General features: G+C 46.5%; 2 protein-coding genes and 1 long non-coding RNA gene across 10 annotated transcripts in view; 1 reads left to right on the top strand and 2 right to left on the bottom strand.

Annotated features, from left to right (window-relative positions):
* CLCC1 (chloride channel CLIC like 1) overlaps positions 1 to 10,343 on the top strand; it is a 67,181-nt gene extending 56,838 nt beyond the window's left edge. Inside the window, exons 13-15 of one of the 3 annotated variants that reach the window (XM_075617082.1) lie at positions 7,749 to 7,802; positions 9,650 to 9,702; positions 9,808 to 10,343. In XM_075617082.1, the coding sequence (XP_075473197.1) occupies positions 7,749 to 7,802; positions 9,650 to 9,700 (105 nt within the window). In that variant the 3' untranslated portion in view covers positions 9,701 to 9,702; positions 9,808 to 10,343. Of the gene's footprint in view, positions 1 to 7,748; positions 7,803 to 9,649; positions 9,707 to 9,807 lie in introns of all 3 variants that reach the window. The other 2 variants (XM_075617083.1, XM_075617084.1) reach the window with 2 other exon arrangements.
* GPSM2 (G protein signaling modulator 2) overlaps positions 1 to 20,459 on the bottom strand; it is a 57,307-nt gene that overhangs the window by 8,261 nt on the left and 28,587 nt on the right. For 5 of the 6 annotated variants that reach the window (XM_075617080.1, XM_075617076.1, XM_075617079.1 and 2 more), the window contains 6 exons: positions 19,212 to 19,354; positions 18,000 to 18,123; positions 13,292 to 13,407; positions 11,970 to 12,125; positions 10,944 to 11,052; positions 2,198 to 2,327 (listed from right to left, as the gene is read on the bottom strand). In XM_075617080.1, the coding sequence (XP_075473195.1) occupies positions 2,198 to 2,327; positions 10,944 to 11,052; positions 11,970 to 12,125; positions 13,292 to 13,407; positions 18,000 to 18,123; positions 19,212 to 19,354 (778 nt within the window). The remainder of the gene's footprint in view (positions 1 to 2,197; positions 2,328 to 10,943; positions 11,053 to 11,969; positions 12,126 to 13,291; positions 13,408 to 17,999; positions 18,124 to 19,211; positions 19,355 to 20,459) is intronic. The other variant, XM_075617081.1, reaches the window with a different exon arrangement.
* On the bottom strand, positions 3,579 to 8,838 carry LOC142504006 (uncharacterized). Its single transcript, XR_012804160.1, has 2 exons — positions 4,294 to 8,838; positions 3,579 to 4,188 (listed from the first exon to the last, which is right to left on the bottom strand). It is a non-coding gene; the product is annotated as an uncharacterized LOC142504006 (long non-coding RNA).

The raw sequence follows: 20,459 nt of genomic DNA, 5'->3' as shown, positions 1-20,459 counted from the left end.
GGAAAACTCAGTCCCAATTACCATAACAGTTATTCAGCAATAAAAAGAAAGCACTCAAGTATGCGACAGCTCGACTAATGTTTGTGTTGAACATTTCAAATGTAGGCCTAAGTGCCTTCGCTTTTCCCTTACGTCCAAAAAGCCACTTGTGCAGCTCAGTGGCACTTACTGTGCATGCTGCTCTGCGTTTCCCATACACGTGGGATCAGTGGCACTTCCTGTGCATGCTGCTCTGTGTTTCCCATACACGTGGGATCAGTGGCACTTACTGTGCATGCTGCTCTGTTTTCCATACACGTGGGATCAGTGGCACTTACTGTGCATGCTGCTCTGTTTTCCATACACGTGGGATCAGTGGCACTTACTGTGCATGCTGCTCTCTGCGTTTCCCATACACGTGGGATCAGTGGCACTAACTGTGCATGCTGCTCTGTGTTTCCCATACACGTGGGATCAGTGGCACTTACTGTGCATGCTGCTCTGTTTTCCATACACGTGGGATCAGTGGCACTTCCTGTGCATGCTGCTCTGCGTTTCCCATACACGTGGGATCAGTGGCACTTACTGTGCATGCTGCTCTGTGTTTCCCATACACGTGGGATCAGTGGCACTAACTGTGCATGCTGCTCTGTTTCCCATACACGTGGGATCAGTGGCACTTACTGTGCATGCTGCTCTGTTTCCCATACACGTGGGATCAGTGGCACTTACTGTGCATGCTGCTCTGTTTCCCATACACGTGGGATCAGTGGCACTTACTGTGCATGCTGCTCTGTTTCCCATACACGTGGGATCAGTGGCACTTACTGTGCATGCTGCTCTGCGTTTCCCATACACGTGGGATCAGTGGCACTTACTGTGCATGCTGCTCTGCGTTTCCCATACACGTGGGATCAGTGGCACTTACTGTGCATGCTGCTCTGCGTTTCCCATACACGTGGGATCAGTGGCACTTACTGTGCATGCTGCTCTGCGTTTCCCATACACGTGGGATCAGTGGCACTTACTGTGCATGCTGCTCTGCGTTTCCCATACACGTGGGATCAGTGGCACTTACTGTGCATGCTGCTCTGCGTTTCCCATACACGTGGGATCAGTGGCACTTACTGTGCATGCTGCTCTCTGCGTTTCCCATACACGTGGGATCAGTGGCACTAACTGTGCATGCTGCTCTGTGTTTCCCATACACGTGGGATCAGTGGCACTTACTGTGCATGCTGCTCTGTTTTCCATACACGTGGGATCAGTGGCACTTCCTGTGCATGCTGCTCTGCGTTTCCCATACACGTGGGATCAGTGGCACTTACTGTGCATGCTGCTCTGTGTTTCCCATACACGTGGGATCAGTGGCACTAACTGTGCATGCTGCTCTGTTTCCCATACACGTGGGATCAGTGGCACTTACTGTGCATGCTGCTCTGTTTCCCATACACGTGGGATCAGTGGCACTTACTGTGCATGCTGCTCTGTTTCCCATACACGTGGGATCAGTGGCACTTACTGTGCATGCTGCTCTGTTTCCCATACACGTGGGATCAGTGGCACTTACTGTGCATGCTGCTCTGCGTTTCCCATACACGTGGGATCAGTGGCACTTACTGTGCATGCTGCTCTGCGTTTCCCATACACGTGGGATCAGTGGCACTTACTGTGCATGCTGCTCTGCGTTTCCCATACACGTGGGATCAGTGGCACTTACTGTGCATGCTGCTCTGCGTTTCCCATACACGTGGGATCAGTGGCACTTACTGTGCATGCTGCTCTGCGTTTCCCATACACGTGGGATCAGTGGCACTTACTGTGCATGCTGCTCTGCGTTTCCCATACACGTGGGATCAGTGGCACTTACTGTGCATGCTGCTCTGTTTCCCATACACGTGGGATCAGTGGCACTAACTGTGCATGCTGCTCTGCGTTTCCCATACACGTGGGATCAGTGGCACTTACTGTGCATGCTGCTCTGCGTTTCCCATACATGTGGGATCAGTGGCACTTACTGTGCATGCTGCTCTGCGTTTCCCATACACGTGGGATCAGTGGCACTTACTGTGCATGCTGCTCTGCGTTTCCCATACACGTGGGATCAGTGGCACTTACTGTGCATGCTGCTCTGCGTTTCCCATACACGTGGGATCAGTGGCACTTACTGTGCATGCTGCTCTGCGTTTCCCATACACGTGGGATCAGTGGCACTTACTGTGCATGCTGCTCTCTGCGGCCTGGATTTCGGACAGTACGGAGTTATTCGTGCTGTAACTCAGTCCCAGCACCATCTGCAGGTCGGAGAGGTTGAGCTGCGCTGTCAGTTCGCCGTTTCGATCCCCAAGCTGCCAACAAGAAAACTTTCACTCGCATGCATTGGGAATAATAATATGTTATAGAGCCTACACAAGTTCCTCATACTCTTGTTTTCCTTCCTTGTACAGCAACACAAGAGAGAGAGAGAAAGAGAGAGACACACGCACACGGAACAGCCACACACGCACACGGGACAGCCACATACGCACACGGAACAGCCACACACGCACACGGGACAGCCACACACGCACACGGGACAGACAGCCACACACACGGGACAGACAGCCACACACACGGGACAGACAGCCACACACGGGACAGACAGCCACACACCTCCTTCCTGCCCATGCTACTTCTGTGTCTGCTTCAGCCCACCTGCCAGGCTCTTGACCTCTCCTCCTGATTAGCTGCATTACCCAGTAGATGCAAAACAGGAGGAAACAGCCCAGCCCCCTAGGAGGAATCCTGTGGCTCCTTCTCATCCCTCTGTGTACTGTGGCAGCCCCTCACTGCACCTTGGTTGAGAAACACTGGTCCAAGATAATGCTTAGCTCGTGCTCTTTCCTGGCACTGTATTACTGCCAGGAATTTGGAATAATATACTTGCATTGCAAAGTGCTACAGGAGGAAGATGACGCAGCTCACACAAGCAATAAATACAGGTATTAAAGCTACCCCAATCACAGCTGCAATGATACTTTGCAACGGCAATTACTTAAGTGTTTACCTTTGTAACGCCTTCTCTATAAGAGTTGGTTGACATGAAATGTCCTTCTTTGTAAGAGATGTCCCAGCCCTAGTTAGGATGTTGGTAAATGTCGCAAAATGCTTTCTTCGGGTTAAATGGTTTGTAATAAGGGTGTGATCTCAGGCGCAGGACGCCACTAGATGGCCTGTCTAGGTGTAATGCGGGTATGATCTCTGGCACAGGATGCCAGGCCTGTCTGGGTGTAGTGCGGGTGTGATCTCTGGCACAGGATGCCAGGCCTGTCTGTAGTGCGGGTGTGATCTCTGGCACAGGATGCCAGGCCTGTGGGAGTGTAGTGCGGGTGTGATCTCTGGCACAGGATGCCAGGCCTGTGGGAGTGTAGTGTGGGTGTGATCTCTGGCACAGGATGCCAGGCTTGTCTGGGTGTAGTGAGGGTGTAATCTCTTGCACAGGATGCCAGGCCTGTCTGGGTGTAATGCGGGTGTGATCTCTGGCACAGGATGCCAGGCCTGTCTGGGTGTAATGCGGGTGTGATCTCTGGCACAGGATAAGAGAGATCCAGCACTCAACGGATTTCTAAATCAAGAAAATTTATTTTGTGCCACACAACGTTTCGACCAACAGGTCTTTCTCAAGTGACTAGGCATACACCAAATGAGGATCTACCCAGTATATATATCCTCTAACATAACAATCAACAGGTGAAACAAGTGAAAATTACCCCCAGCTGACCCCAATCCGCCTTCCCTGATCAGTCCTATGTTCATACATTGCCCCAATAGTTCGTGGTGATCTTCTTCCGGTTCGCTGATCTTCTTCCGGTTTTGCGTTCCAACGACGTCATAAAACCCTTCTGCGCATGCGTCGTCCGCGCTTGCGTTCCAGCACCGTCTCCCTCTCTCCGTCGGTCAGGTCTGAAGTCTACCATCGTATTCCGATTTGTTCTCTTCTCGTCATTCTGTGGGGGTTGCTTCCTCATCTTATGAGATACACGCCTATCCTTTCTCTGCGTCGTGGTTTGGGAGATTCTTCTGCGTCCTCCGTCGTCATGGTTACCATGTCGTCATATTGGTATCAAGTTCTCTTTGTATTGAAGTGGGCTATTCTTCTATGATTTACTGTGCAGTATCAGTCCTTTATTGCACATAGAAAAAGTCATTGTATGTGATCAGGGGTGCATTCTGTAGTGTGAACAAGTGCAAAAAAGTGGTATTAAGTGCAAAAAATAACAACATTTAATAAAAACTTTATGGAGTGCTTGTCAATCTGTTCTATTACTTACTCACATTTAAGGCTTTTCACCAACAGCAGCCATGCCACCTAAGAAACATGCTATCTCCTATTAAGAAAACAGTTATATGATATGTAATCATTAAGCCCTTTTGGATGTACTGTATCTAAAGTGTATGTCCAGTATTATTCACGCTGTAGTAATAGTGTGTTAATATCAATGCCTGTTGCCTTTCTTTTTATGTGCTCTATCCCCATTAGACGAAGGGATGAAACCGGGTGCTTCTGATCTGTACAGTGATCAATAAAGACTGTATTCTCTGATTTGTTATTGATCCTGCTTTTGTGTTCAATAAATCTGGTCTTCAGACTTCTGCTGGTTTTACCCACATATAAAAGACCACAGGGACATTTAATGATATATATAACTTGAGTGGTAGTGCAGGTGATGCGTTTATTAATTAAAAATTTTGCACCACTTCTTGGGTGACAAAATACATCGCCTGTCATTAAACTATTACATACTGAACAATTAAAACACCTATAGCAGCCTGGTTTTGGGTCACTTAGAAAGTGTGTACCTACGCAATGTTCGTGTTTATCTGCTTTGATCAGAATATCCTTGATATTTTCTCCTCTTTGCTAGGCAAATCTAGGTGTTTCCTTACATATTTGGCCTAATATCAGATCGGTTTGCAGGATTTTCCAGTGTTTTTGTATGGTTTGTTTAACAAATCTACTTGCAGTCGTATTTACTGACAAAGGTCATTTTTTCCTCACTTTCAACTGGCCTATTTTCCTCTAGTGGTTCCTTTTCCAAAGATTTTGCACTATGGAAGCTTTATGTCCTCTTTCTGTAAGTCTTGTTTTTATTTCTTTCAATGTTCTGGCCAATTGTGAGGGCCTGTCAACAATTTTTCCCGCCCTTATTTTTTGTGAATAGGGTAACATTCTCTTTAAAGAGTCTGGATGAAAACTAGACACATGTAATGTAGAATTCCTATCCGTAGGTTTCCGGAATAGGTCTGTATGCAATTCATGTCCATTATATGTGATTAGTACATCTAGGTAAGATATCTGTGATTTACTCCAATTTTTAGTAAATTTAACTGGTGTTGGTAGTTCTGCCAAGTACGTGAAGAACTCAATTAATTCGTTTTCAGTTCCCTCCCAGATGATAAAGAGGTCGTCTATATAACGACAGTAAAATAACATTTTACTAAAAAATTGCGTGCCATAGATGTGTTGTTCCTCAAAATGGGACGTGTATAAATTAGCATAAGCTGGTGCTACATTGCTACCCATAGCGGTACCTGTCGTCTGCAAATACAAATTTGTCTCAAATTTGAAGTAATTCTTGTGTAAAATAAAATGTAGCAGGAGCATGATATAGTCAGTTGGTGGGCCTTTTGTGTGATTCCTTTCTAATTTTTCTCTGACCACATTTAAGCCTTCTGTGTGAGGGATGATCGTGTAGAGACTGGTGACGTCCATGGTCACCAGTAGTATGTCTCTATCATTAAACTCAATAGATCTTATTTTGTGCAGAAAATCGAATGTGTCTCTGATGTATGATCTCCCCTTTATCACTAATGGCTGTAAAAATGTGCCTACAAACATAGATAAAGGTTGGCTGATGGAATTCGTGGCCGATATAATCGGTCTGCCTGGTGGGTTGTGTAGACTCTTATGTATCTTTGGTAACAGATATAATACTGGACGGCGTGGGTGCTCCATTGTTAAGAATTCCACCTCCTTTTCAGTAAGCCATGTATTGCCCAAACCCAATTGTAAAATGTGTTTTATTTCTTCTTGATATGAGTTTGTCGGGTCATGTGTTAATTTGACATAACAGTTAGTGTCTGCTAGTTGCCTATAAGCTTCTGTCCTGTATTGCTCATAGTTTTTTAGAACTAGTGTCCCTCCTTTGTCTGCTCTTTTTAAGATAATTTTGGGGTTGTCAGCCAATTGTTTTAAACACTTTTTTTGACTAATGTTAAGGTTGTAATGGATATGATGCCTTTTCTTAAAATATGCATTAACATCGTGTTTTACCAAATTCATGCATGCTTGTACTGCTGACTTGTTTCACCTGTTGATTGTTATGTTAGAGGATATATATACTGGGTAGATCCTCATTTGGTGTATGCCTAGTCACTTGAGAAAGACCTGTTGGTCGAAACGTTGTGTGGTACAAAATAAATTTTCTTGATTTAGAAATCCGCTAAGCGCTGGATCCCTCTTTTCCTAAGTTAACTTTGGATTTTTCTGGCAGGTACTTCCTTGAACCAGCAGCACCGGTAAACTGTATGATTTATCTTATCTTATTTGTGGAGTGCAGCCTTAACCCTCTTTACATTGCAACTGTTTCCTGTCCTTAGACTGGCACCCTTTAAAATCCTTTTGGATTGATTTAAATGATACTTTTACAGATCTATTTCTGTGTATCACTGCATTTATTATCTGTGTAATTATTAGGAGACGTTGAATTTCTCCAAGCAAATTCCAGTTTTTCCGTAGTGTTAGACTGGTTCAAGTGTAAGGCTCTACTTTATGGAAGGGCTGGCTAATCTGTCTCTTGGACTTAAAAATAAAGCTGAGATCCAAACTTTTAATGAGGAGGAGATCAGTAACATTCTGTTTAAAACTACTCCAGAAGAGGCATTTGGTCCTGATAGACCAGCCGATTATATCCAAGATTTAGAAAGACTTAAAAAGAAAGAAATAGAATTTTTTTTCCCATGAACCACTTTAAGTGAATACTACAAACAAAGACTTATCCCCAGAGGGTTCAGGATCCGAAACCGTCCTACCATTGGCATAGATAATCCAATATTCTGTGAGAACTGGTGCAAAATATTGAACAAAGCCTCCTTGGATTTAATGGTATTAGTTATAGAAGAAGCAGGGGAAAAAATTATCCAATACTAGACATGAGATTCTTAAACTTGAGATCACTATAGAACACACGCATCAAATTATTGGATGAATTAAAAACTAAACTACAAAAATTTAAGGAGGATTTAGTCCATTTTAAGAAACAAAAGTTTAAAACAGTAGTAGGAGACTACAAAGAAAATAATGTATACGTATGGACGCACCAGATTCACAAATAAAGGAAAGGCAAAAAAGATTAAAAAAAGAGGAGAAAATCTTTCCAGTGACCAAGAGGCTAGTTCATCTGCTGATGAGACACGGGGACAGACACCAGGACCCTCCAACGCTTCTTTTTTAGGCGGAGGAAGAGGGACGGGAACAAAGGCAAAAGAAAAAAGACAAGGAGGGGGAGACACAAACCCACGGACAACACCCATCTTGAGACCCCGGCAATAAGTAGTGTGCACAGCCTTGTTATCCATCTCTCTGATTACTCACTGTCCAAAACAGAATTAGAGGTTCTGTCTAGAGGTCCCTCATTTGTACCCACCACTACAGCTAACAGAATTGAGTTAGAGGTGGAACTTTTTAAGATGGAAAGGAAATTAAATCTAAAATCTTTTTTCCTTAACAGGACCCCGGCCATGCAACAGCAGCAGCAGCCACACAAGGTTTGACTAAAGAAACGGTATGTAAGCTAAAATCTAATTTTGTACCTCCTGTTAACAAGTCAGCAGTACAAGCATACATGAATTTGGTAAAACACGATGTTAATGCATATTTTAAGAAAAGGCATCATATCCATTACAACCTTAACATTAGTCAAAAAAAGTGTTTAAAACAATTGGCCGACAACCTCAAAATTATCTTAAAAAGAGCAGACAAAGGATGGGGCACTAGTTCTTCAAATCTATGAGCAATACAGGACAGAAGCCTATAGGCAACTAGCAGACACTAACTGTTATATCAAATGAACACATGACCCAACAAATTCATATCAAGAAGAAATAAAACACATTTTACAATTGGGTTTGGGCAATACATGGCTTACTGAAAAGGAGGTGGAATTCTTAACAATGGAGCACCCACGCCGTCCACTATTATATCTGTTACCAAAGATACATAAGAGTCTACACAACCCCCCAGGCAGACCGATTATATCGGCCACGAATTCCATCAGCCAACCTTTATCCATGTTTGTAGGCACATTTTTACAGCCATTAGTGATAAAGGGGAGATCATACATCAGAGACACATTCGATTTTCTGCACAAAATAAGATCTATTGAGTTTAATGATAGAGACATACTACTGGTGACCATGGACGTCACCAGTCTCTACACGATCATCCCTCACACAGAAGGCTTAAATGTGGTCAGAGAAAAATTAGAAAGGAATCACACAAAAGGCCCACCAACTGACTATATCATGCTCCTGCTACATTTTATTTTACACAAGAATTACTTCAAATTTGAGACAAATTTGTATTTGCAGACGACAGGTACCGCTATGGGTAGCAATGTAGCACCAGCTTATGCTAATTTATACACGTCCCATTTTGAGGAACAACACATCTATGGCACGCAATTTTTTAGTAAAATGTCATTTTACTGTCGTTATATAGACGACCTCTTTATCATCTGGGAGGGAACTGAACACGAATTAATTGAGTTCTTCACGTACTTGGCAGAACTACCAACACCAGTTAAATTTACTAAAAATTGGAGTAAATCACAGATATCTTACCTAGGTGTACTAATCACATATAATGGACATGAATTGCATACAGACCTATTCCGGAAACCTACGGATAGGAATTCTACATTACATGGGTCTAGTTTTCATCCAGACTCTTTAAAGAGAATGTTACCCTATTCACAAAAAATAAGGGCGGGAAAAATTGTTGACAGGCCCTCACAATTGGCCAGAACATTGAAAGAAATAAAAACAGGATTTACAGAAAGAGGACATAAAGCTTCCATAGTGGAAAAATCTTCGGAAAAGGAACCACTAGAGGAAAATAGGCCAGTTGAAAGTGAGGAAAAAATGACCTTTGTCAGTAAATACGACTGCAAGTAGATTTGTTAAACAAACCATACACAAACACTGGAAAATCCTGCAAACAGCTCTGATATTAGGCCAAATATGTAAGGAAACACCTAGATTTGCCTAGCAAAGAGGAGAAAATCAAGGATATTCTGATCAAAGCAGATAAACACGAACATTACGTAGGTACACACTTTCTAAGTGACCCAAAACCAGGCTGCTATAAGTGTTTTAATTGTTCAGTATGTAATAGTTTAATGACAGGCGATGTATTTTGTCACCCAAGTGGTGCAAAATTAAAAATTAATAAACGCATCACCTGCACTACCACTCAAGTTATATATATCATTAAATGTCCCTGTGGTCTTTTATATGTGGGTAAAACCAGCAGAAGTCTGAAGACCAGATTTATTGAACACAAAAGCACTTTAGATACAGTACATCCAAAGGGGCTTAATGATTACATATCATATAACTGTTTTCTTAATAGGAGATAGCATGTTTCTTAGGTGGCATGGCTGCTGTTGGTGAAAAGCCTTAAATGTGAGTAAGTAATAGAACAGATTGACAAGCACTCTATAAAGTTTTTATTAAATGTTGTTATTTTTTGCACTTAATACCACTTTTTTGCACTTGTTCACACTACAGAATGCACCCCTGATCACATACAATGACTTTTTCTATGTGCAATAAAGGACTGATACTGCACAGTAAATCATAGAAGAATAGCCCACTTCAATACAAAGAGAACTTGATACCAAATATGACGACATGGTAACCATGACGACGGAGGACGCAGAAGAATCTCACAAACCACGACGCAGAGAGAGGTAGACGTCAGACCTGACCGACGGAGAGAGGTAGACGGCGCTGGAATGCAAGCGCGGACGACGCATGCGCAAAAGGGTATTATGACGTCACTGGAACGCAAAACCGGAAGAAGATCAGCGAACCGGAAGAAGATCACCACGAACTATTGGGGCAATGTATAAACATAGGACTGATCAGGGGAGGCGGATTGGGGTCAGCTGGGGGTAATTTTCACTTGTTTCACCTGTTGATTGTTATGTTAGAGGATATATATACTGGGTAGATCCTCATTTGGTGTATGCCTAGTCACTTGAGAAAGACCTGTTGGTCGAAACGTTGTGTGGCACAAAATAAATTTTCTTGATTTAGAAATCCGCTGAGCGCTGGATCCCTCTTTTCCTAAGTTAACTTTGGATTTTTCTGGCAGGTACTTCCTTGAACCAGCAGCACCGGTAAACTGTATGATTTATCTTATCTTATTTGTGGAGTGCAGCCTTAACGCTCTTTACATTGCTCTGGCACAGGATGGTAGGCCTGTCTGGGTGTAATGCGGGTGTGATCTCTGGCACAGGATGCCAGGCCTGTCTGGTTGTAGTGCGGGTGTGATCTCTGGCACAAGATGCCAGGCCTGTCTGGTTGTAGTGAAGGTGTGATCTCTGGCACAGGATGCCAGGCCTGTCTGGGTGTAGTGAAGGTGTGATCTCTGGACTTTTTTGGAAAGAGATTCTAGTTCTGTACTCGCCTTTCTGATATGTAGTTGTTGTATTATTGCAATGTAACCATGAGTGTAGTATTGGAATCCCCTTACTCTGTGTGGACACGAAGCATTACATTCCTCGCACCACCTGCAAGTTCCCGCCTGTGATACGACTCTCAGGACTTTGAGCGAGACCACCAGCCTAGTGTTCTAAGGTAAGGGACCTGGGACCTGGAAGGAGGAGGTTACCTGAATATAACAGGATTGCACTTGTTACCTCTCTAGAAATATCCAAATGCTTCTCTGCGAAGTGCACAGCCTGGTCATGGTTTCCTAAGGCAGTGTATGCATTTCCCAGGCTCCAGCACGCCCGACCTTCTCCCACCCTGCAACACAGGTACACACCATTCACCAGTGTGCTGAAAAGAACTCCGGTGAGAAGCACCTTCAATAGGGCACAGGTACAAGAGACGTATTGCTCACATGTTCCCTTCAGGGTGGTAACATAGGTAGAAGGGGCCTGTGTCTTGTTCAGATTAACCCACTCGCTACAGAATGACAAATGCTCCCTCGGATCCCCCAAGTTTGTTCCAGTCTCTACACCATCTGCAGAGATTCCCGTTCTGGGGGTTGACCTGTGAAGGCGCACAATCAGGGACACAGAAATTGGATGGCCCGTAGACCTTCCCCAGGGGTACAGGGACACAGAAATTGGATGGCCCGTAGACCTTCCCCAGGGGTACAGGGACACAGAAATTGGATGGCCCGTAGACCTTCCCCAGGGGTACAGGGACACAGAAATTGGATGGCCCGTAGACCTTCCCCAGGGGTACAGGGACACAGAAATTGGATGGCCCGTAGACCTTCCCCAGGGGTACAGGGACACAGAAATTGGATGGCCCGTAGACCTTCCCCAGGGGTACAGGGACACAGAAATTGGATGGCCCTCTGAACTAACCCTTCCATCACCTGATGAATTGGTGACCAATAAAAACACTCAGACCTAATGAGTCTATCCCCTTTAATTGCAGGATAACAACAATGTCTATCTCATTCAGTCTGTCCCTCCAACAACTGTGACCGGTTCTGTTACTGCCGCGTGAGGGTGACAGAGGCACAGACAGAACGGACATATGGTGCAGTAAGTGTGTTGTGTCAGCTGCAGGGTTGTAGACGCCCACACAAAACGCTCTCTAGCCCCTCCCTGAAAACCCTATGTTGGGGATCTTCTGTCCTAATGGTTATTACGGTCATGACTAAAGGAATAAATCAGCCTGATGTGAGCTGTAATCCGAGCCCTCACCTGTCATTGAGTTCCCGAGCGATGACAAGATGCTTCAGATGATAATCAATGGCCTTGTCGTAGTCCTGAAGTAGGGTGTAAGTGTTTCCCAGGCTGTAACAGCTCTGTGCTTCCACAGCTCTGTCTTTCAGCTGCCATGCCAGCTGCAGAGTCCTTCTGCATGAACACATTGCAGACATGTTAGCACATTGGCCCATGAAAACCGCATTTCCCTGTCATGGCTATATTCACAGTGTAGCTACAGAAGCCATTGCTTGGTTATCAAACCACTGTAATATAATTCATAAAGTCAGGAGTTCTCAACTCCAGTCCTCACACCCACCCGCATCAGGTCAGGTTTTCAGGATATCCTGGCTTCACACAGTCCCTGCTTCAGACCAGGTAGCTCAATCAGTCCCAGCTTCAACCACTGATTGAGCCACCTGTCCTGAAGCAGGGATATCCTGAAAGCCTGACCTGTTTGGGGGGGGAGGGGAGGGAGAGAGGAGGGGAGAGGACTGGAGATGAGAACCCCTGCATTTATGTCACGAGTCATGTTCTATCACGACACGTCACGCCCCCCTCATTGTATGGAGTATCTGGTTCTGTGACTGCTCGATGTAGCAGGTCAGGAAAGACAGGGTGTGATGCGGGAGAAACGGGAGGTCAGAGGGCCCGAGATCCACTCTCACTCACTGAGAGTCTATTCTCACGCTCTATACACTTCCAACTACTGGGAGCAAAGCAACATATACACAATAAAGAAGGTCCTTATAACAAAATACACACACACACACACACACACACACACACACACACAACTACCACCCTTTGAGTTCTTCTTTCGTTAATAACAAGGAATTGTGGGAGTTTGGCAGGGGATGTAAAATCACTTAGATTGTAAGCTCTCCGGGACAGGATTTTGTTGCACTTATTATATTATAATTTCCTGTACTGTATTGTCCTTGGAAAGCGCAGAGTACACAGTGGGCGCTATATAAAGATATACATACACATAGGTACACAGCCGTTATACAACAGAATGCAGAATTCCCTCTGCGTTTCCCTGACGCCGATCGCTCGTGCAAAGGATTTGGGGTAAGGCCATGTACGTTAGCACATGTGAAGGGGCAAGTTCCACCACACAGACTAAGTGTTTACCTTGCTGTATACTGTTTTTCAATTAACACACATATTCCCAGTAAGCAAGACAGGGGAGCCCAATGCTTCATCAAATTGACAAAACATATATGATAAGTATAAAGTTTATTAAATACTTCAATAATAATATTTACTTGGTTATATACAGTTTTTCACCTGGGACTACATATACATTTACTTACTTATAATATTCTGCTGACATTTCAAATTCCCCCAGGAAGATAAACGCGTTTCCCAGATTGCTATAAGCCCTTCTTTCTGCTGATCTGTCCCCAAATTCTTTGGCGATTAATAGTCGCTGAAACACAATGTACAGGTAAGACAGGCTGCAGACACGGATAACACAGGGTCAGTGTCACAGGTAAGGCAGGCTGCAGACACGGATAACAGAGGGTCAATGTCACAGGTAAGACAGGCTGCAGACACGGATAACAGAGGGTCAATGTCACAGGTAAGACAGGCTGCAGACACGGATAACACAGGGTCAATGTCACAGGTAAGACAGGCTGCAGACACGGATAACAGAGGGTCAGTGTCACAGGTAAGGCAGGCTGCAGACACGGATAACAGAGGGTCAGTGTCACAGGTAAGGCAGGCTGCAGACACGGATAACTGAGGGTCCATGTCACAGGTAAGGCAGGCTGCAGACACGGATAACTGAGGGTCCATGTCACAGGTAAGACAGGCTGCAGACACGGATAACAGAGGGTCAGTGTCAGAGGTAAGGCAGGCTGCAGACACGGATAACAGAGGGTCAGTGTCACAGGTAAGGCAGGCTGCAGACACGGATAACTGAGGGTCAGTGTCACAGGTAAGGCAGGCTGCAGACCCGGATAACTGAGGGTCCATGTCACAGGTAAGACAGGCTGCAGACACGGATAACACAGGGTCAATGTCACAGGTAAGACAGGCTGCAGACACGGATAACAGAGGGTCAGTGTCACAGGTAAGGCAGGCTGCAGACACGGATAACTGAGGGTCCATGTCACAGGTAAGACAGGCTGCAGACACGGATAACAGAGGGTCAGTGTCACAGGTAAGACAGGCTGCAGACACGGATAACAGAGGGTCCATGTCACAGGTAAGACAGGCTGCAGACACGGATAACAGAGGGTCAGTGTCACAGGTAAGGTAGGCTGCAGACACGGATAACACAGGGTCAGTGTCACAGGTAAGGCAGGCTGCAGACACGGATAACAGAGGGTCAGTGTCACAGGCAAGACAGGCTGCAGACACGGATAACAGAGGGTCAGTGTCACAGGTAAGGCAGGCTGCAGACACGGATAACAGAGGGTCAGTGTCACAGGTAAGGCAGGCTGCAGACACGGATAACAGAGGGGTCGGTGTCACAGGTAAGGCAGGCTGCAGACACGGATAACACAGGGTCAGCATCACAGGTAAGGCAGGCTGCAGACACGGATAACACAGGGTAAGTGTCACAGGTAAGGCAGGCTGCAGACACGGATAACAGGGTCAGTGTCACAAGTAAGACAGGCTGCAGACACGGATAACACAGGGTCAGTGTCACAGGTAAGACAGGCTGCAGACACGGATAACAGAGGGTCAATGTCACAGGTAAGACAGGCTGCAGACACGGATAACAGAGGGTCAGTGTCACAGGTAAGACAGGCTGCAGACACGGATAACAGGGTCAGTGTCACAGGTAAGGCAGGCTGCAGACACAGATAACAAAGGGGTCATGGCCACAGATAAGACAGGCTGCAGACACGGATAACAGAGGGTCAGTGTCACAGGTAAGGCAGGCTGCAGACACGGATAACAGAGGGTCAGTGTCACAGGTAAGACAGGCTGCAGACACGGATAACACGGGGTCAGTGTCACAGGCAAGACAGGCTGCAGACACGGATAACAGAGGGTCAGTGTCACAGGTAAGGCAGGCTGCAGACACGGATAACAGAGAGTCAGTGTCACAGGTAAGGTAGGCTGCAGACACGGATAACACAGGGTCAGTGTCACAGGTAAGGCAGGCTGCAGACACGGATAACAGAGGGTCAGTGTCACAGGTAAGGCAGGCTGCAGACACGGATAACAGAGGGGTCGGTGTCACAGGTAAGGCAGGCTGCAGACACGGATAACACGGGGTCAGTGTCACAGGTAAGGCAGGCTGCAGACACGGATAACACAAGGTCAGTGTCACAGGTTAGACAGGCTGCAGACATGGATAACAGAGGGGTCGGTGTCACAGGTAAGGCAGGCTGCAGACACGGATAACACAGGGTCAGTATCACAGGTAAGGCAGGCTGCAGACACGGATAACACAGGGTCAGTGTCACAGGTAAGGCAGGCTGCAGACACGGATAACAGGGTCAGTGTCACAAGTAAGACAGGCTGCAGACACGGATAACACAGGGTCAGTGTCACAGGTAAGGCAGGCTGCAGATACGGATAACAAAGGGGTCATGGCCACAGATAAGACAGGCTGCAGACACGGATAACAGAGGGTCAGTGTCACAGGTAAGGCAGGCTGCAGACACGGATAACAGAGGGTCAGTGTCAGAGGTAAGGCAGGCTGCAGACACGGATAACACGGGGTCAGTGTCACAGGTAAGACAGGCTGCAGACACGGATACAGAGGGTCAGTGTCACAGGTAAGGCAGGCTGCAGACACGGATAACAGAGGGTCAGTGTCACATGTAAGACAGGCTGCAGACACGGATAACACGGGGTCAGTGTCACAGGCAAGACAGGCTGCAGACACGGATAACAGAGGGTCAGTGTCACAGGTAAGGCAGGCTGCAGACACGGATAACAGAGAGTCAGTGTCACAGGTAAGGTAGGCTGCAGACACGGATAACACAGGGTCAGTGTCACAGGTAAGGCAGGCTGCAGACACGGATAACACGGGGTCAGTGTCACAGGTAAGGCAGGCTGCAGACACGGATAACACAAGGTCAGTGTCACAGGTAAGGCAGGCTGCAGACACGAATAACAGAGGGGTCAGTATCACAGGTAAGACAGGCTGCAGACACGGATAACAGAGGGTCAGTGTCACAGGTAAGACAGGCTGCAGACACGGATAACAGAGGGTCAGTATCATAGGTAAGGCAGGCTGCAGACACGGATAGCACAGGGTCAGTGTCACAGGTAAGGCAGGCTGCAGACACGAATAACAGAGGGGTCAGTGTCACAGGTAAGGCAGGCTGCAGACACGAATAACAGAGGGGTCAGTATCACAGGTAAGACAGGCTGCAGACACGGATAACAGAGGGTCAGTGTCACAGGTAAGACAGGCTGCAGACACAGATAACAGAGGGTCAGTGTCACAGGTAAGACAGGCTGCAGACACGGATAACGAGGTCAGTATCACAGGTAAGGCAGGCTGCAGACACGGATAACAGAGGGTCAGTGTCACAGGCAAGACAGGCTGCAGACTCGGATAAAGAGGGTCAGTGTCACAGGTAAGACAGGCTGCAGACACGGATAACAGAGGGTCAGTGTCACAGGTAAGGCAGGCTGCAGACACGGATAACAGAGGGTCATTATCACAGGTAAGACAGGCTGCAGACACGGATAACACAGGGTCAGTGTCACAGGCAAGACAGGCTGCAGACACGGATAACAGAGGGTCAGTGTCACAGGTAAGACAGGCTGCAGACACGGATAACAGAGGGTCAGTGTCACAGGTAAGGCAGGCTGCAGGCACGGATAACAGAGGGTCCCTGTCACAGGTAAGGTAGGCTTCAGACACGGATAACACAGGGTCAGTGTCACAGGTAAGACAGGCTGCAGACACGAATAACACGGTCAATGTCACAGGTAAGGCAGGCTGCAGACACGAATAACAGAGGGGTCAGTATCACAGGTAAGACAGGCTGCAGACACTGATAACAGAGGGTCAGTGTCACAGGTAAGACAGGCTGCAGACACCGATAACACAGGGTCAGTGTCACAGGTAAGACAGGCTGCAGACATGGATAACACATGGTCAGTGTCACAGGTAAGGCAGGCTGCAGACACGGATAACGGAGGGTCAGTGTCATAGGTAAGGCAGGCTGCAGACACGGATAACAGAGGGTCAGTGTCACAGGTAAGACAGGCTGCAGACACGGATAACAGAAGGTCAGTGTCATAGGTAAGACAGGCTGCAGACACGGATAACAGAGGGGTCAGTGTCACAGGTAAGGCAGGCTGCAGACACGGATAACAGAGGGTCAGTGTCACAGGTAAGGCAGGCTGCAGACACTGATAACAGAGGGTTCAGCTTCACAACCTCCCCTGGTAGGAAGGGGTTAATACAGTTCCAAATACACTTTCCAAAAACATTTATTTTTATTTATAAAAAATAACTTTATTTCTGTTATTATATTTCTAACACACCAGTAGTTTGCCATTTTGGAGTAATGTTTGTGTGAAATAATAAGCCACACGTGCTCGGTAATTACACAGTTCAAAGTATAACAAATAAAGGCAGTCCCAGAGGTTACACAGGCTCCGTATTATCAGTTAGGACGATGCCGATAGGTCACTGTCCCGAGGCTCACTCTTCTTGCTCTGACGCCTGAAACCTCAGCAATGTGACCAAACATTTGTTTATTTAACGATCACCTGTATCATCATTAGGTCACTGCAGCAGGGCGACGGTTACACCAGCCCTGTATCCTTCTGTTTCCGGGATCTAAAGCAGGTGTGGGCAACTGCAGTCTTCAAGGGCCACCAACAGGTCAGGTTTTCAGGATATCCCTGCTTCAGCACAGGTGGCTCAATCAGTCCCAGCTTCAGCCCAGGTGGCCCAGTCTTTGACAAATCAGCCTGTGCTGAAGCAGGGATATCCTTGTCTGACCTGTTGGTGGCCCTTGATGGCGTTGGCCACCCGTCCTAAATCATACTACTATACATCAACCACATACATCACTGAAGACGATACTCTACCTGTTCATGGGACATAACGGCCTTCTGGAAGTTCCCCAGTAAGTAGTGCGTGTTCCCCAGGTTCCCATACGCACGCCCCTGGGCCGCTCTGTCCCCCACATCTGTCACGATCGCTAGGTTTGCCCTGTCCACAGAAAAGACACAGCACTTAATTTGGAGTAGGATTGGCGTGAGGCCTCCGCGGCACGTCCTGCTTTCCATCAGATCTGGCGAGTTTGTGCATCGCAAACAGGTTCTGTTTTGCGCCGCGCACCCGGTGCCTCTCTGCGAGTGGATCTGATACTTGTGAAAGCCACAGCTGACACAGATACAGAAACGTGAGGAGGAGGAGGGAAAGTGAGACGGCTATAAACACGTTTAACCTATAGCCGGGCGCTCAACTCCAGTCCTCAAGCCCCCCAAACAGGTCAGGTTTGCTGCAGCACAGGTGGCTTAATCAGTCCCTGCTTCAGCACAGGTGGCTAAATTGAAGGCTCAGTCTCCAACTGAGCCACCCGTGCTGACGCTGGGAGATCCTGAAAACCTGACCTGGTGGGGGATGGGGGCGGGGATTGGGGGGGGCTTGCATTGAGAGCCCTGCTACAGGAAACTGTAAATGAACATGTGATAACTCACACGCTTGTTCGTTATAAGTACTTTATGTTTAAGTGGTTTTCTCACTTCTCCAATTCTAATTTTTACCCGATTTTGATGGAAAAAAAGAATCGGCCACGCTGCATTTACACACTGTCCTGATATAACAGCGGTTCCCAAGCTTTTTTATACTGCGCAGCCCCTACTAGCAAATATTTGTCTTGCGAACCCCAAATGAATAAATCTCAACACCGACTCAACAAAATGTGTGACCGATTCCAGGCAGTACAGTGTCCTGAGCGCGTGGGGGGGAACACACGCTTAATAATCCCCCAAACTGCCCCTCAGTGTGTGCAGCCAGCATGGGGGTATAGCTGTCACTGTGGGAGATTCTAAAGTCACACCCCACAATGCCTTGCTGCTGTGGGTACAAAGCGTTGTGGGGAGCAGTTTTACAAACTCCTAAGGTGCAGTTTGGGGCTTACCAAGTGTGAAGTCCCCACACGGGATCAGGACCCCGCTATACTGAATGGGATCCGCCAGCACAGATTTAGACACCTCACGAACCCCTAGGTGTTCCTGAAGCCGCTGCTGGGAATTACTGTGATACAATAACAATGGTGTTCATCATAAACTTACTCATAATAATCCACGGCCTGCTGTAAAGCGACTTTCACTTCCTCTGGAAACTCCCCCGGGTCTCGGGACCCTGTGCAGGCCAAACTCTTCCCCTTGGCATGGAACACGTTCCCCAGGTTGTAAAGCGCCCTGGCCTCCCCAACCTGCAGCACGTTGAACAGATCAGACACTGATGCTCATACACTCCCAGCCCATAGGACTGTTCTGAACATACTGTACCCCCAATATTAATCAAATCATAGAGCCATCGCCTAAGGACAGCACTCACATTTTGCTTTAAATGTTAATATATATTTCAAATGGTTATTTACGTGCCAGGAGAACAAGGACGCCGAAATCCTCACAGATACACAATTATATGCAATAGTTGGCTCCAGCGCTTCAATTTCGTAATCCTAATGAAGTACTTAAAGTGCAAAGCTCAAAAAGCGATAACACACACACACACACACACACACACACACACACACACACACACACACACACACACACACACACACACACACACACACACACACACACACACACACACACACACACACACATATATATTCCCCTTTCCTTATTAAATGTGAAACGTTTTTACGCTATGGGCCGTGCGCTTTCTTCTTTTTTGTTTTATATACACAGTTAAAAAATTAAAAAAAAAAAAAGACTGTATTAAGTGATAAAAAACACTAATTAGACGACTTCAGAGGGGAGCATATTAAAGCCCACATTTATACCACAAAAAAAGAGTTCACATTAAAGACACGAGGGTCAGTATGGTGAGGTGGGGAATACGGTGACAGTATATTTGTATTTATAGAGATTGTCATGATAATATAATGAGATATTATTTAGGTAATCCATTTGGTGCTTGAGGGGTTAATGAGCTACAATTGTTTTAGCAAAATGCTGGGTTTGAAACAGGTCAGGACTGTTTCTTTAATCTGCTCTGAACTTCAAAAGGGACTTACTTGGGGCGGGGGTCCACCCTGGATAGCCCACTAGAGGTGTCAACTGCTCTAAAAAAGTTAGCTGCGACCGTAGTACTAGGCTGCGGCTTGCGCTAGCTCTGCTTCGAAGCAGGTAATGTTTACAGCTATTGGTGCGCTCTAGTCTGCCAGTGAGTTAAACCAAGTTGTAGGCCCTAGGAGGTATCAACTAGAAATAGCCAGTGTTAGAGGGGTGATCGTGCGGAGAACAGTGCTCCGCTGTCTCCGAGTATACAGCAGAGGTACACGAAGCTGTGACGGGTGAATACCT

This window comes from Ascaphus truei, chromosome 10, assembly GCF_040206685.1.
Source record: "Ascaphus truei isolate aAscTru1 chromosome 10, aAscTru1.hap1, whole genome shotgun sequence".
NCBI classification, from domain to species: domain Eukaryota; kingdom Metazoa; phylum Chordata; class Amphibia; order Anura; family Ascaphidae; genus Ascaphus; species Ascaphus truei.
The sequence above is the reverse complement of the archived record's forward strand: the minus strand, read 5'-3'. Positions and strand labels throughout refer to the sequence as shown.